At 39.4% G+C, this 15,689-nt stretch overlaps 1 protein-coding gene across 1 annotated transcript in view; it reads left to right on the forward strand.

Annotated features, from left to right (window-relative positions):
- The window catches only part of LOC140953643 (uncharacterized), a 42,773-nt gene extending 35,896 nt beyond the window's left edge, over positions 1-6,877 (forward strand). Inside the window, exons 15-16 of the mRNA XM_073403060.1 lie at positions 402-480; positions 3,084-6,877. Of these exons, the coding sequence (XP_073259161.1) occupies positions 402-480; positions 3,084-4,057 (1,053 nt within the window). The 3' untranslated portion in view covers positions 4,058-6,877. The remainder of the gene's footprint in view (positions 1-401; positions 481-3,083) is intronic.
- Positions 6,878-15,689: the final 8,812 nt, after the last annotated feature.

A 15,689-nucleotide genomic window follows, 5' to 3' on the forward strand; every position in this document is an offset into this window, starting at 1 on the left:
GATCCGACTATTTCCTCTAATTAACAACCAGCAGCTTATTTTTCATATCGGCTGAAAGAGAAGGCACTTTTTTGAAGGAGGGAGCTTAATGATTGAGAGAAGCGCTTAATATTAAGTTTCCGTTCGAAGCAAAATGTAAGTTTAATTTGGTCAGGTCGTAATATGAATATACCACGTTACTCATGTAAACGAAGCCGCATTAGTTAAAGCTAGCAAGATAATAAGTAATGTGAGAATCAAAAAGGTTTCCTTGTATCCGTTGCATTTACATGTAAGAAAGTAAGGGCTGGTGACGGGATGCTATAACATCTCCTGTTTTGGCTGAAGGTGTGGGTGCTTTGACGGATTTATGCGGTATTAACGGACTTATTTATTTGCATCCCCTGTTTTGTTCTTTACAGCTGTCTTATAAAATAGATGAATTGCGTGGGTTAAGTGAGATAGAAATGTGTTTTGGCATGGCTGAGAGTGTTTCACTTGGTAGGTATTCTTTCAGCTTTTTAATATCATCATTATCATATTTTTTGTGGAGGCAGAACGGTTAAAGCACTGGATGTGTTATCCAGTTGAAGATCCGCCTGGTCGCTAGCAGGATTTGTCGTCGGTAGTTTCGAGATCAACTTCTCAGCCGCTCTTGTAAGAGGGATCCCAACTAGTTCGCCTTCTCCAGTTGGGATTCTTAACCCTTTTGTATTCCATTTGATTTATTTGTTTCATTTCTTATTGTCATTTAACAATTATTGAATGAGGTTGAATATCATCTGAAGAATTATGGAATCCTCCATACTCCAAAATGACGTAGGACACATCATGATTCATACACAAAGTATTTCTCTAACAAAGAAGGAACAGCATGCGCATTGCCTATCAATACTGATAAGGGTTAAGCACTGAAAAGAGTGATTAGGGTTAATTAAGTATACCATGCTGATTAGGGTTAAGCCCTGAGAAGAGTGATCAGGGTTAAGCATGACTCGATAAACGGTTAGTTTCCATTTCGGGTTAGGGTTGTTGCTATATATATGTTCAAATCGAACCGTCAATTGTCAGTAACTCCTCAGTGCCGTAGTGGTAGAGCTTATGGACCGCAGACTCTGGGCTCCTATTTCGATTCCTACTTACACTTTCTAGTTTTTCTTTTCGTTTAAAAATGAGGAGATTTAGACTTTTAAGAACATTTGTTAAGCAGAAATTTCAAGAGACAAAGAAATTTCATGTAGGAAAAGGGAAATGTCTCAGAATGTCTTGTGAGAGGGAAATGTCAGTTTGGAGTTTGGAGATGAGTGCCAACCATTTGCTGCACGATTGACGTCATTTTTCACATATCGCAAAATTCTTCCAAATTTGGTCGACAATAGCTCATTATGATGAATTACACGTGGGATTCTAGCCAATCAGAAAGGGAGAAATATTTTGAATGAATAATAATTACTATTATTTAGACTATGTTTTTGTATGCGTCTGAAATAAAAGGTTTCCTTTCTCATTTTAAATCTGATTTTAAACTATTTCACCACCGCTTCTAAGAACAAAAGTCCTAATGACCTTAAAAGTCTCTTACTGATTTTTGCCAATTGGTACAAATTTAGCGATATTTCCACTTTGTTAAACCTAGTTTTATTGAACATGTTTGCTTCAAGTGAATTGGGCAAAAAATAGACCGCCGAATATTACGAATTTAAACGGAAATGAACCATATCACTTTGATAAACAATTCATGTGTTATCTTACAAAGAAAATGAATCCATCATACATTTTTATGACGTCGCGGTCTATTCTCAAAACGAGCACGAAGAACAATCAGTGACTAACTTGCAAAAACGTAGTTGCAAAGGATTATGTAATTTACTGGCACACGCGCAACTGGAAATCGCTGAAAAGCTCCTTAATCGAGGAGAGGTAAGGTATACTCCTTTTCTTTTGCTTATACAATTTTTCAATGAACAATATCACAAACGAGTATCTGCAGTCTGTTCAAATGATTATTATTTATGTTCTGGTCCGTCAGGAAAGATATAGCTGACCGGGAAGTTTCATATTAGAATTAGGGAAAAGAAAAGATTGGCCTTTCATGGCAGATAGAGTTTAATCACAGTAGCTCGTTATAAACAAATAGGAGAATATTTCTTAATAACTCTTAAGTTGGAACAATGGACGAGAAAAAAAAGAACAAACAACAACAACAACAAAACAGCGAGAACGTATTAAAGAGTTTTTGACATCTTGTGGAGTAGTTTGATGATCAAATTAAAAATCACAACTATTATGACATCGAAGTGCGTAACGTGTATCTATGTAAGACGGTTCTAGTATTAAGCGCCAATTTTTATCAGCAGTTCAATTTCAAGTTGTAAGAAAACGATTTCGAAACCTTCAAAATCACCGCTTTGCTAGAAGGAAATTTTCTTATTAAAGTTCATTTGCTTCCAAAGATTTAAATTTATTTATTTTATTTATTTATTTATTTTTTGGCTACTAATGTTCTTGTTAACCCCACTGAGACCCTCTTATCTGCGACTTTGTCACTAAGATATATATATAGAGAGATTAAAGATTTAAATCGTGGAATCTCTATATTCAGCTTCAGGACCCATTCCATGCTTTACTATTGCCATACCCTTTTTTAATGAACCAGGTATCTCAAAAGAATTTGTTCTTCCAAAATCTCCGATTACGTCTGCGTCTGCCGGCGTCATCCTCTGTGTGTGTGTTTTTATTCTTTTTTTTAGGGGGAGGGGGAGGGGAAGATTTTTTCCAGTTCACGCTTGCAGGTTAAGCTAGGTTACAGAACATTCTTCAAGGGTAATTTGAATTCGTTTTATAAGATGTTAAGTTACGTATAGCAACAGTTCTATGCAACCGATTTATTTGTCTGAGTGTACGGTACGTGTTGCTTAGTTGTTTGCACGGGTAACTTTTTCTAATAGCGGGAAGAAACTACAACCCCTCAAACATTTACTTGCCCGTTTTCTTGCTTAAATCTCGAAATTATCTGTCTGTCTTGGATTGAAAATACTCAGTTTGAAACCGTTGTCTTAAAACGTATCTAGTTTATTAAACAGAACGTTACAATTTCTTTCCAGCTTATAGGCAACTACTTAGAGAGACTTGTGATGCTGTACGTAAAGAGGAATTGAGGTGGCCTCCTGCCTGTAGTTTGGCATTACCCCCAAAAATTAGTCAGTTAGTTCCTCGGGAACAATGGCGTAGATTTTCGATCATAGAGACGGCACTAAAAATATCGACTGAAAAGGTGCTGCGGAAAGAGGAGCGGATGGTTGAAAGGGAGAAATTGTTTGCACGAAATCGATTACTGGCACGAGAGCTGTCGAGGAAACCAGAACATCTTAGCTGGAATGTGTGCTTGTTTCAACGGGAGCGTAGATCCCGGGCGACGTACCATCTTGTTAACGAGTCAGTGGATCCTGACGAAAAGGAGCGTAAGGAAAGTATACTGAGGACAACCTTCGATGTATCTCAAAATCTTGGGGCGGCTTGGAAGAAACATTTTGAACTTGCTTTTTTGGTGTGCAGTGAGGAAATTAACTCGTTAGACAAAGTGCACCTACCACTTGTTTACAAACGCGTTGAAGAGTGGTTGCGGGAAGAAATGCCTGTGGCCCAGGCCACTTACGAGGCTCCATTGGCAGGGTTACATCAGTTTGATATGCAACGAGAATGCTTGCCGAAATTTATTCGCGTCTCCCTTTCCACAAGATCACTCAAATCAAACACGAGAAACATGAGAAAAACTGGTCAAGTTACGGAGGAAATATTGTTAAAGTTATCGTATGATAGCGATCTTCGAAAAGATTGGAAGAATCTTGGACATGCTTTAAATGTTTGTAAGGCCGAAATTAACTTGATAGATAAAGAGAACCAACAATTCTTCGAGAAATGCCACAGCTTGCTGTTGTTGTGGAAGCTAAAGTTGGACCCACACGCAACCTACGAGACTTTAGCGGAGGGATTATGCCATTCTTCTGTGCAAAGGAATGACTTGGCTGAAAAGTATTGCAATGTCATTCCATCCATGCAGTTTGATGTAAAATCTTAAGTTGTAGTATTCTATGAACTGTACATGATCTTGACACGTAGTAGCGCATATTGTTTATGACGTCATAAGTAGCAGGCGGTCAAAATGCATATTTTTTCAACTTTTTTCAACAATTAAGTAAATCTTGTGGATAAAATGGTACAAAGTGCTTATTTGTGTCTTATTTTACAAGTCAAGCACAAAGAATTACCATTCATCACGAGTTTTTACCTGATTTCTAATTCTCGGTAAAATCCAAGATGGTGACCATTGTTAGTGACGTCACAGTCCTCCAGCAGCGCCACCACCCATAAAATGGCCTCATCTTGTTGAGAAGATCAAAGCCTTTCCACTAATGGCAAAATCGTTTCGAAATTATGCAAATGGGGAGGGGTTCCATCAAACCACCCCCTCCCCCCCGTACCACGTTGACGGTATGAATTTGCGTGTACGTCCGAGGGTTAAGGGGACGATTACCCAAATTCATCTGGCAGCTATAATGTTAAGCACTGGCTTCACAAAAAGTGATCTACAGTTTTTCAATTAACTTCTACTTAAGGTTGGCGAAAAAGGATTATCTCTATTGTAGGATTGATCTAAAAATTTTGTAACGAATGTGATTTACTACGTTTATCATAGAGCGGTTTTCATTTGAGTGTCGAAAAGTAATTGGTTTTGCACTTTCTACACGATGCGATTGGCTTAAAAGATTCGCGCCAACTTTTCATCCAATCAGAAGTAAAACCAAAGCCAATTGTGACGCGCTCGCATGCATTTTCCCGCGCTTTGCGTCAGCCACATGTAATTACTTCGAGTTTTGATTGGTTCAATGTATTGTCTGTGTCCTATGTGATTGGCCAGAGTAATTACTTTGGTTTTGGTTTTACGACACTTAAACGAAAACCACTCTACCTTGCGTGCAAAGAAATAAAGATTAGCACTAGGGTAGCGAAAATATGATGTCTATTTTAGAGAGATAAGAATCAGTATATATTTCGTGATTATGACAGTTTTAACGGTTTTCAGTATTGATCTTGAGCCATATAATGCAGCTTCTTTTATTTAAAACCATGTTTCGAGGAAGTTTTTACAGGATTTGGAAGTAAATTAACAGCAAGACAAAGTAGGAAAGGAAATTGTTTCTTATTTGCAAATTAGCTGTTTTAACGGGAGGAAATACTGTACGAAGGACAAGTGGGGGTAAAGATGATAAATACGAATAAATGTAATATTTACTTTAGTTCTTGTTAATACTTTCAGTATAGTAACCATTTTCAGACCATAAAAAGGTCCTTGAAATCTACATTAACCCATTTTCCTGTTTTTCTCTGAGCACATGTAATAGGGATAAATATACTGTTAAGTCAGTTCAAGAAAGATAAATTCAGTGCAGCACACTACGAGCACTTAAAAGTACAAAATAAAATTTATAAATAACAAAATTTTGTACTTACTTTGCAGTATCAATTAGTGTGAAACTACGCTCCTTGCAACTTGTCCCGTAATTCTTTTGCGACAAAAAAGTCGCCGGAAGAAAAGTTGACCATAGTAACTTCTTCACTTTGAATTCACGATGGTTTTTAGCTAAGTGGGCTACTCCATGTAAGTCTGATTAATGAATTACATGTACGTGTCAAGCAATGCATATGTTGTAGCTTTAATTGCGAGCTGCATAACATTTTCCCTACTTGGTGCAGTGCTTGCTCCAAACGTTGCCTGACATGTTCGTTTCAGAGGGTGTTACACTTAGCCTTTTTTTTCGACTGGTTTCGCATCAAAATAGGAAACAAGTTGCAATTAAAATGACCTGGTATAAAAGTGCCCTAAACCCTAACTCTACATTAAAGATCTTTTGTACCTGAAACCAGCTGCTAATTATGTTCTTCGCTTGTCTGCACAATCTCTCCTGTTCGTTTCTAAAGTCAACTGCTCTAATCTCGGGGATCGGGCCTTTGCTTATGCTGCACGTGTTTTATGGAAGTCGCTGCCATTAATTATAAGAACAAGTAGCAGCCTTGCCGTTTTTAAAAAGCATCTCACAACATTTCTTTTTTGAAAAGTTTACAATTTATTAGAATGGCTCTGAATCTTTAGTGCTCTGAGTATTTTAATTTTAATGTTGTATTGAATTTTAGATTTTCATTTTTGAGCTATTTGGAAAAAAATAGCTCATATGTCAGTGTTTTTGGGCGTATGTATCTATGTATGTTCGGATGTTTGTTGCAGCGGCCAATAATGTTGAAGGTACTATGAGTTGATGCGTAAGAACCAATCAGATTTTGGCATCTAACCGTTAATGATATTGCTTAAGGTCAAACAAGGGCACTTAGAGACCGCCATTTTGATTCTTGACAATTTTTACTTCTTCAAGACATTTGACCTAATTCGGCTATCGCGAACGGTACAACGCACGTATTTCATAATTTATGAGTTCTGTTTAACCTGTTTCAAGGTAGAGTATAAAAGATCATATACTAATTTTTCAAAGCTCTTCCAATGAAACAATAATTTAAATTTAGATATGGACTTTAATTCGGAAATTTGTGGCTCATAAATTGTTGTTTTAGAAGTTTGAAAGGCAAGGCGAGTATTGTTAATCCTGTAAACGAGCTTAATTTTCTCGCTTACAAAGTTGTACCGGCAAAAAAACCTGAATTAGGTGAGAAACATTATATGCTTGCTGCTTAAGAGTTATTATAGTTATGGAAATGTATTTTATTTTATTAGTAAAGATGCGTAACTTAAGTCGAAACGGTAGCGGTCAGGGAATTATATAGATTTGGAAGAAACTAGTTGACAAAATATTTACATTTTGTTTTATTGAGTGTAATAACATGATATGAGAATAAATGGTAGGCTATCAACCTTAACGTTAGCCTGAGATCACACCCTCTCCCTATTATCCCTTTATGTCTCTCACGGGAAGAGGGAATGATACATTTCTTTGTCGGATCACATGTAAAAAAGCCAGAATCTGGACTTTTTTCTGATTGGATAGGAAACAATACGGATGATTTGCGCTGTTCCGATTTGCCAAAATGCCGCCATCCGTTAGTTGTTGTTGATTTCAGTCTGCATTTTTGCTTGCGTAATGATCAGTGAATACACACGCGAGTTCGTTATGAAATTTCTGCCGGCTCAGTTTTCTTGAATTTTTAGAATGCCTAAATAGAAGTTTCATCCATTGAAATATTTTCCATCTCATCGTATGCTAAAAAGTTGCAGTCAAAACTTCACCGATCATTTGAATGCAATTTGATACCGGCTACAAGTTACAGAAGCGACAAACGGGTTCGGCTTTTCCAATAATCAATTCATGAATGGAATCTTGACCTGGTTTGACTGTAATTCCTCCTTCAGAAATCTGCAAATTATGCTGAGCGATCTTCGCTTTCACAACACCTTTCAGTTCGTGAAATATGGTGCTTCAGCGTAATTTTCTTTTTCACTGCTTTCGGCACAGAACGAAGTCAACGAGCTTTAACCAGTAATTTTTTTTATTATTTGTAGCTGTTAAATAGAGGTACGGCAGCTCCAGCTAGCAGTATTTCATCACAAAAACAACAAATTTAATTTTTTTTTAGGAATCGAACCGCCATCTGAACATGGATGTACTTAAAAATGTTCTTTTTTCCTAAAATTGATTTCAAAAGAGACATTATTCGCGCCAAAATTTGATTCCTGTATGGTAAACGCTTATTGGCTAATAACACGACAGGTCACGCAGACGTTAGATTATGTAAATTACGGGGCGGTTGACGGCTTGTTAAATTAATGTATCAGGCGTTATTTTTTTCCCTCTCGAGCCAAAGAAGGAAACAAAAAATAATAAAAATAACGCTTGTTCTCAGGTTACCTTGACGTTGCATGAAGCATAATTTAATTGCAGATAATGCAATGAAGCCGAGGTGATCTTTTTAAATTTTCTAGTAAACAATTTACGTTTTTTTTCGTACGAATTGTAAAAGGGCCGAAGTCCAACATCTTCACGTGCAAATTGTGTACATGAGTTATTTTTATAATTCTGCTTACTACACCTTCTGCTGTTCATTACGAGAAAATGCGCAGTCATTTACGTGAATCGGCGACCAATAGTGCGGAGATACTTTCAATAGCGCGAAAATACGAACATTTGCGCATAAATCAGATTCAATTATGATTTTTGCATTTTAATCAACATTCAATAACACTTTTAGGCATTCATATGGGTCATTGGGCATACAAAAGAGAAAAATATACTTTCATTAACACCAACATCAAAGTCATCAACACCATCTTGAGGGTCAATATGAACGACTGACAATACATTAAAGTGCAAACACTTTTCATTAACATTTTTATCACACTGTTTGCAATTCAATAGCATTCCTGGGCAACCTTAGGATGGATAAGACAAACATTAATGCGCTTGTACAACCAATTGAGTGTTCTTTACATTTAATATACAAAAAACGATTTTCAATTAAACAATAGAAATTCAAACAAATTTGGCCCGAATTTCAGTCCGTTAAATGTATATCCCTCAAAACCCTCGCTATTTAAGCATTTTGGGAGGTGGGTTTGCATAAAATGATACCCCTTAGCACATTTAGCTGTGGTCACAAAGTCATGTTTCGGCGCAGAGCACTGCAGTCACGGTTGTTTCCGAACTCCGCTGGTGGGATTGCTAGGGCTCTGCCCTCATTCCTGTTATACATCTTTAAATTTCCGGACTCGAGATGTCGGCCTTTGATGTCGCTTTCAGACAACTTAAATCCTTTTCAACGATGGCCAATCTAGGTGGGCTGGCACCCCGTGATACGCAAAGACCACCGACTTATCGGAATCCATTTTTTCCTCGCCCGTACCAGAAAAAAAAACCGACACAGTCTTCATGACTCCAGCAGCTGCCGAGAAAAACAGTTGATAGGTGATATTGCCATGGTCATAGTCAAGCTTCGTCCTCGTTGGCCGCACACTTAGAGGTACGCCCTCCACTTAGTAGTCGCGTAGTCGCCCCAGCCCTTCCCGGTTACAACAGCCGTAGTAGAGCTATGCCGTAACGAATCTTAAAGTCGCTAATATCAATCGTGAAGGAGGCGAAAAGCTTTTAGGAGTTCAACCTTGAAGCATTTGACCGGTTACTTGCAATAAAGTGTTCTACTTTAGATAATTAACGAAAAGCCATAACCAGAAAATCGACTTATCTGATATCGCGGGATTGCCACGTTCAACACGTTCTCGCGCGTAGCTCTGGCACGACATGTGTCATGCATTGTTGTTTCATCGACATTCTCACAGATCCTAATAGCTTGAGGGCAGAATTTTCGAAAGCTTTCTTTACTCAAGGTTTTGACTGGACGTTAATTATCTGACAAGTAGGTGTTACACAGCTTTTATTCACGGATTTTTTTTTTTTTTCAGCCACAGATATTCCATACTGATGACTTAAAATAACGTTTACATAATAATCCGGTAGTCATGCGGTTCCAAATGCAAATTTTACGTTTCTCCTAGTCGATTTTGGTAAAGTGTTGTGTTCATTTGCGAACGATCTCGAACAAAACTCAAATGCTTCTTCTAGAGAAGAATATAATATTTTACAATATTGACTGTTTTGTCATAGATTCACCGCGTTTACATTTGACCTTTGCAGCCTTTTGTGTTTTGTCTGTCCTTCGTAAACAATAGCTAAAACAATGTTACTACTCCGTCGTCCAATCAGCGCTTATGACCGGATTCCGGACAGATTTTACGTCATCAGTATGGATTTTCTGTCTCTGAGTCGTAAACGTTCCTCCTCGCCAAACGTCTGTTTTCGCAGGCTATAGATGAGGTTTTTGTGATATCCAGAATAATCAAGGTCGAGGTACATGTAAGGGTTATCAGCCGAAGCCGAAGACTGAGGCTGATAACCCTTACTGAGACCTTGATTATTCTGGATAACACAAAAACCGAATCTAATAATTGCTTTATTTTACATTGAACGAATTCTTTCTTACTTCGACATAAAACTTTGGCAAAGTTTGTGCACAAAAATTTCAATTCCTCAGGTTCTCTCAGTTTTTTTCTGTTTCACGTAATCAGCAAACAGCTCCTTTGCCACCTTCGTCGACCTTTTTGTGTTTTGAGATTCCTTGTCTTCGACTATTTTTTCGATTTCTTGCTCGTTCAACGAAGCAAACCTAGAGGTCATGTTTTTGCTTCTTCACTGACGGCAAGCAACACAAAGCACGCGTTTTATAGAAATCATGCACCGCGGTCATACATGACATGGTTACCCGTGATCTTAAGTGAGGCTTGACATGATTATTGTATAATCTGCAACTAGATGACGTCCCAGGCGCTGATTTCGAAAATGCACTTTACGCTTTCCGCCAATCAGAAAAGAGATGGTGAGTTGAATGTATAATAATGACATTTATAACCAGCGTTGCACCGCGATTAATTATCTCGGGTGGGGTGCATCCTGGACTTGCAATGGTAGATATTTTTAAAGCATTCGGGCATGATATTACAGGCTTCTTTCAGTTCAGCTTCGGTGCAGGGCTACCCTGGCTTCAGACTTCCGTTCTCGAAATACCTGAGATGAAATAAACCGCGCTGACGGTTTGATAAAGCTCTTGAGACTGACTTTTTTTTTCCCTTAGCGCTTGGCTTCTCGATGTCGCGGCTTGACCGCGGACTATCAGGAATAAAAAATAAAAAAAAAACCTCTGGAACCCAGGGTAGTGCAGGGCAAACATTTTCCCTTTTCTAAAGACTGAAGAATACCCGGCAAGAATTTCTTTTTCCCATTTCAGAAGGATCTTGAGGGGAGGCGGACGTTTCAACGGTCACTTAGAATAAGCAGGCTGTGTTTATTTGTTTTTACTGCAGTTAACCACCATCAAAATCATGTTGTCCCAGTAAAATGGCGGCTGGTGGATCAGAAACCGCGTGTGCTTGTCTCAGGTTATGCCTTTTGTTGGCGCTTAGATCGCAGCAATGTGCGGTCCAAAAACGACTTTGATTGTGTTCAGCTTGTTTAGTAGTATTTCTTTGATGGGACGGTGTAGAGTGGATAAAACAATCCACTACGATCTCGAAAACATTCGCAGCACCGCCCCCCATTTTATTGACCTTGAGCTGGGATCGAGCGATTTTATATGGAACAAGACGCTACGTAGCGTACACCTCGGCGTCGTGGTTGTGGAACTGAGTGATTAATTGTAAATGCGGAGGAACGGTACGAAATGAAATATGGTAATAGTAAGGTGTTGATTTGTGAAATTATGGAATTTGTCAGGATATTCTGAAAAGAGCAACATCCAGGAGGCCTACTTGCCAAAAACTAGCATTTCGGAACAAATTGTCCGAGATATTAGCCCAGTTATGCTCTGATGACTCCATACAAATCCTTCTAAATTTGACTTGGGTCTAAAAGTTTAGACCTAAGTCAAATATGAGGTCACTGGCGGTGAATAACAAGTCTAACAAAATCGTAGTCACATCAGGATTCAAAAACAGCATAGAGAACGTTTGAGAAAGTCACGCAACGCATAAAAGCAATTTTACTACAAAGACAAAATGTCTTTGTGCAGCATTTTGTAACTTTAAATTCATCATAAAACAGTTCGAAAGGAGGGCTCACTAGTGAAATGTTTTTCAACAGTCGAAGAGAAATGTCGTGTCTCTACGCGGCCATGTAATATCCTCTATTTATTCCTCGAGAACTCGAAGTGATCTCAAGATATCACGAAGTAGTCCGGTTTCATTTCTGAAATAGCCGAAACAAGCTGAAAAGTCACGAACTTGCACGCCCAATCTTGTCTCGAAACTAGAGCATCATTTCGTAACTATTTTTCATATCCCGAACTACTTTGGGTCTCAGTAGCGCAATCGGCTAATCCCTCAGCTTAGAGTCTCCTCTATCTGACGGGTCACACAGGTGAGTCGCTTCAAACCCCAGGAAAGCCAAAATAATAATTCTTTCTTCCTCGAAAAAGTTAAAGAATAAATCAAAGAAATCGAAGTGATCTCGAGATATCTCGAACTAATTCGGCTCTCACGATCACTTCGTCAAATAGCCGAATAAATCTGCAAACCTACAGACTTTACGTGGCCAAGCTTGTCAAAATAGTCAACATTGATACATTCCTGAGAGTCGCGAATCCTTTACTTTGCGCTCCCCCGAAGTAATAATGATAGCTACCCCGAGTAAATCTCACTCTCTACAGTCGCTTTACCTGAACTATTACTTTAAGACCTGAAATCGCGACTTGAAGCTGTACAGAGTCATGTCGTGAGAGAAAGAGTCTCTCAGAATAGCCAACAAGGCCGATATCAAGTCCCCTCAGGGAAACATTCCACGGTGCGGCGCGTCGACAAATACAGTTAGCAGAACCGGGGTTTAGCTGTAGCCAACGACTAGTGTCGCATACGCATCCGTTGGAATACTTTTCAACATCATGGGAAGCGAGGCCCTTCACGGAAGCAATAGGGGAGCCATTTTGGGAGCACTTTCCCAAGTGAATGAGTTTTTTTTTTGTTCGTTTCAAGTTTTGTTCCAATTCTGTTAATACATATCATAAAGCAAGCTAGTTGTGTTGCTTACTGCTACAGCTATTGTCATCAGCCACAGTGCAATTATTTGGTTAGCCCACGTTTTGTTAGTTTTGGGTAACCATATTGTCCCCACCCTGGTTGTTTATCAGAGGGATGTAAAGTTCTAGCTTTTGTCAGCATGGGCCATGATAGTTATTCAGCGGGATTGTTTTTGCTCTGTGCCATTCATGTACCATATTGGGCTGTTGCATCTTTTTGTGTGCTTATACCTACCTTGTGGTATTATAGTACAGTTATTTGTGCCAGATTGTTTTGTTTGATACTGTCATCCTCTCTCATTTTATATTATGGTTTAACTGAGGGCGCCAATAGATGCATTTGCCTGTTTCTTCTGTTGTCTCGTGAGCGGGCAGTGGGCTCCTAAGCTCTTGGTAGAGTTTTACTTTCAGACATAATTCTTGACGAGCAAATTAATATTAGATTTATTGTTACCACAATGCCACCTAAAAGAGGACAAAATTATACAGAGAGAGTCAACAAGAGACGTCGTGCCGTTGACAACAGCGCCACTTCAGACTCATTGTTGCAGCCCCACGTGGCTTCAGCCAGTTCAGGTGCAGGAACCTACAAATGCTTCCCAGGCAACAACACAACTTACCCTTTCGGCAGAAGTACTGGCAACGCCAATTCTATCTCAGCAGCAGCAGCAGAGGCGCTGTTAAATGTTGCACAACCCCGGCAATCTGCAGCAGCAGCAGCAGCAACGACATCCTCAGTTGCATATCCTTCACCATCTGCAGCAGCGGCAGCTGTCCTAGAAGTGCTGTTTGTTCCGGATCCCATTTCACTGTCAAGTTCAGAAGCAAACCCATCCACTACCAATGCTGACCCGACGGTACTCAACACCGTCATCAACAATCCAGTACGGCAAGTCACAAGTTCCTTACAACCTGGTGCAGCACCTCAAAGTAAGAACACTGTCAACTGTTGTGCCACTAACACATCTTTTTTTGACCAATATGGCCCGACGAGTATGTGGACTCTGCACTACTGTTGAATAGTAGGTTTACTCAATCAGATGATCATTATACCTTCAGGGTAGTCAAAGGTGATGGTGGCAAACCAGCTTTAGGTTTAGCACCTAATCCTAAGCTGCAGACTGTTCAATCAATTGGGCAGTGGGTCTCGGCCTTTCAGGTGTTGGTCGCCATCTCTTAGAAAAAAGCTACTCATGATACCCCGGCCCTCATGAAGTATGGGTCAGTCATCTCTCAGGGAGCCAACTGGAGGTTCTACGACGAGAACTTTCGTACCTTTAAGCAGACCCAGGGTACCCCTTGGGACCAAATTCATGCTGAGCTATCGCTTAGGTCCTCATTATTTCCGCCCCAAATTTAGTACCCAGCCAGGAAAAAGTAAACAACACGGGTCATTTATCCCAAAGGAATTTTGTTGGAAGCTAACAGGGGGATTGCATGTCCTGGATGCTCTTACAGCACCAGTGTTTCCGGTGTGGGAACAACCATCCAATTTCCAAATGCCTACAAGCCTCCAAACAGCCTGCTGGAAATACAGGGCCCAAAACAACATCTTTTACCAGCCAGAGCACTCCCAACCGCACCCCTTCCATCCGAAGCACTCCCATTTCCGGTCAAAACTAAGAGTTTAGCAGCATACTTATCAGGTTATCCAGAAAAGTTGTGTAATTATATATTAAGTAGCTTTTTACATTGTTTTCGTTTACATTATTGTGGCCCCCTAGACAACAGTTTTTGAGCACCCAGATCGGGTTGATCAAAAGTTAACTGAAGAGATCAAAGCAGGTCGTATAATAGGAACTTTTGCCTAGCCCCCATTGCCTACTTTAGTTTATCTCCCTTGGGAGTTATTCCCAAGAAAGCGCAAGGTGAATTTAGAATGATTCATGATATTTCCTTTCCCTTCGGAGCTTCAGTTAATGATTTTATTTCGAAAGAGTTTTGTTCAGTGCACTCTGCTAAGGACGATAATGTAATTCGGTTTATCAAACGTTTAGACAGAGATTGTACTCTTTCTAAGACAGATGTTCGGAGTGCTTTCCGCATTATTCCAATACACCCTTCAGACTACCACTTATGGGAATCCATGCAATGGGAACAGAACTATTATGTTGACTGTTGCCCCCTCATAGGTTGTGCTTGTTCTTGCAAGGCCTTTGAGGTCCTTAATACCGCAATGGATTGGGTAGCTCGCAACAAATTAGCGATAACCAAACATCTTACGTATTTTGGATGACTTTCTGTTTCTTAAAAAATCTCATGAAGCTTGCGATGCTAGCCTTCAAAGGTTTCTGCATTTTTTTGTGTGGACATCGGTGTTCCCATGGGTCCAGATAAAACGGAAGGCCCTACTCACATATTAACTTTGGCAGGCATTGAGTTATTTTGTTTAGAGCTGGAGGCCAGGCTTCCGAAAGAAAAAGTTGACAAAACCCAAAAGGCAATTCGCTCTCTACTACCCAGAAAAAGAGTACAACTGAAGGATCTCCGAACACTTACAGGTCTAGTGAATTTTGCCTGCTCGGTAATTATTTCAAGTAGAGTTTTTATTAGGTGCCTAATAAATCTCACCACTGGTGTCAGGCGTGCTCAACACAGAATTCCGGTAACTACAGAAACAAAAAAGGATTTAAGAATCTAAGAAACGTTCTTAGAATCCTTCAATGTAAAGTATTTTTTCTTAGAAGAAGCCTGGTCAACCTCTCATAACTTGAGATTTTTCACTGGTGCTGCACAGTCTAGTGGGTATAGGATGGTATTTGGCAAGCATTGGGCTCATGGTACATGGTTAGACGCATGCAAAGCACATAATATTTGTTTTCTTGAATTTTTTTCTATTGTCGCCCCTCTTAGTACATGGTCTAATGAACTGAGAAGCAAGAGAGTGCTCTTTTTTACCGATAATGAGAGTGTAGTTCATGTTATCAATAACCAAACAACAAAGGACACTAAGATACTAGCATTGTTACGTTAAATGGTTCTGATTTGCTTCAGAAACAATATCTTCTTTAGGGCGCGTCATGTTCAAGGAGTTAATAATGTGTTGGCTGATAGTTTATGTCGTTTACAGGTTGACAAAACTCAAACAG

The sequence above is a fragment of the Porites lutea genome, chromosome 12 (genome assembly GCF_958299795.1).
Source record: "Porites lutea chromosome 12, jaPorLute2.1, whole genome shotgun sequence".
Classification (NCBI taxonomy): Eukaryota; Metazoa; Cnidaria; class Anthozoa; order Scleractinia; family Poritidae; genus Porites; species Porites lutea.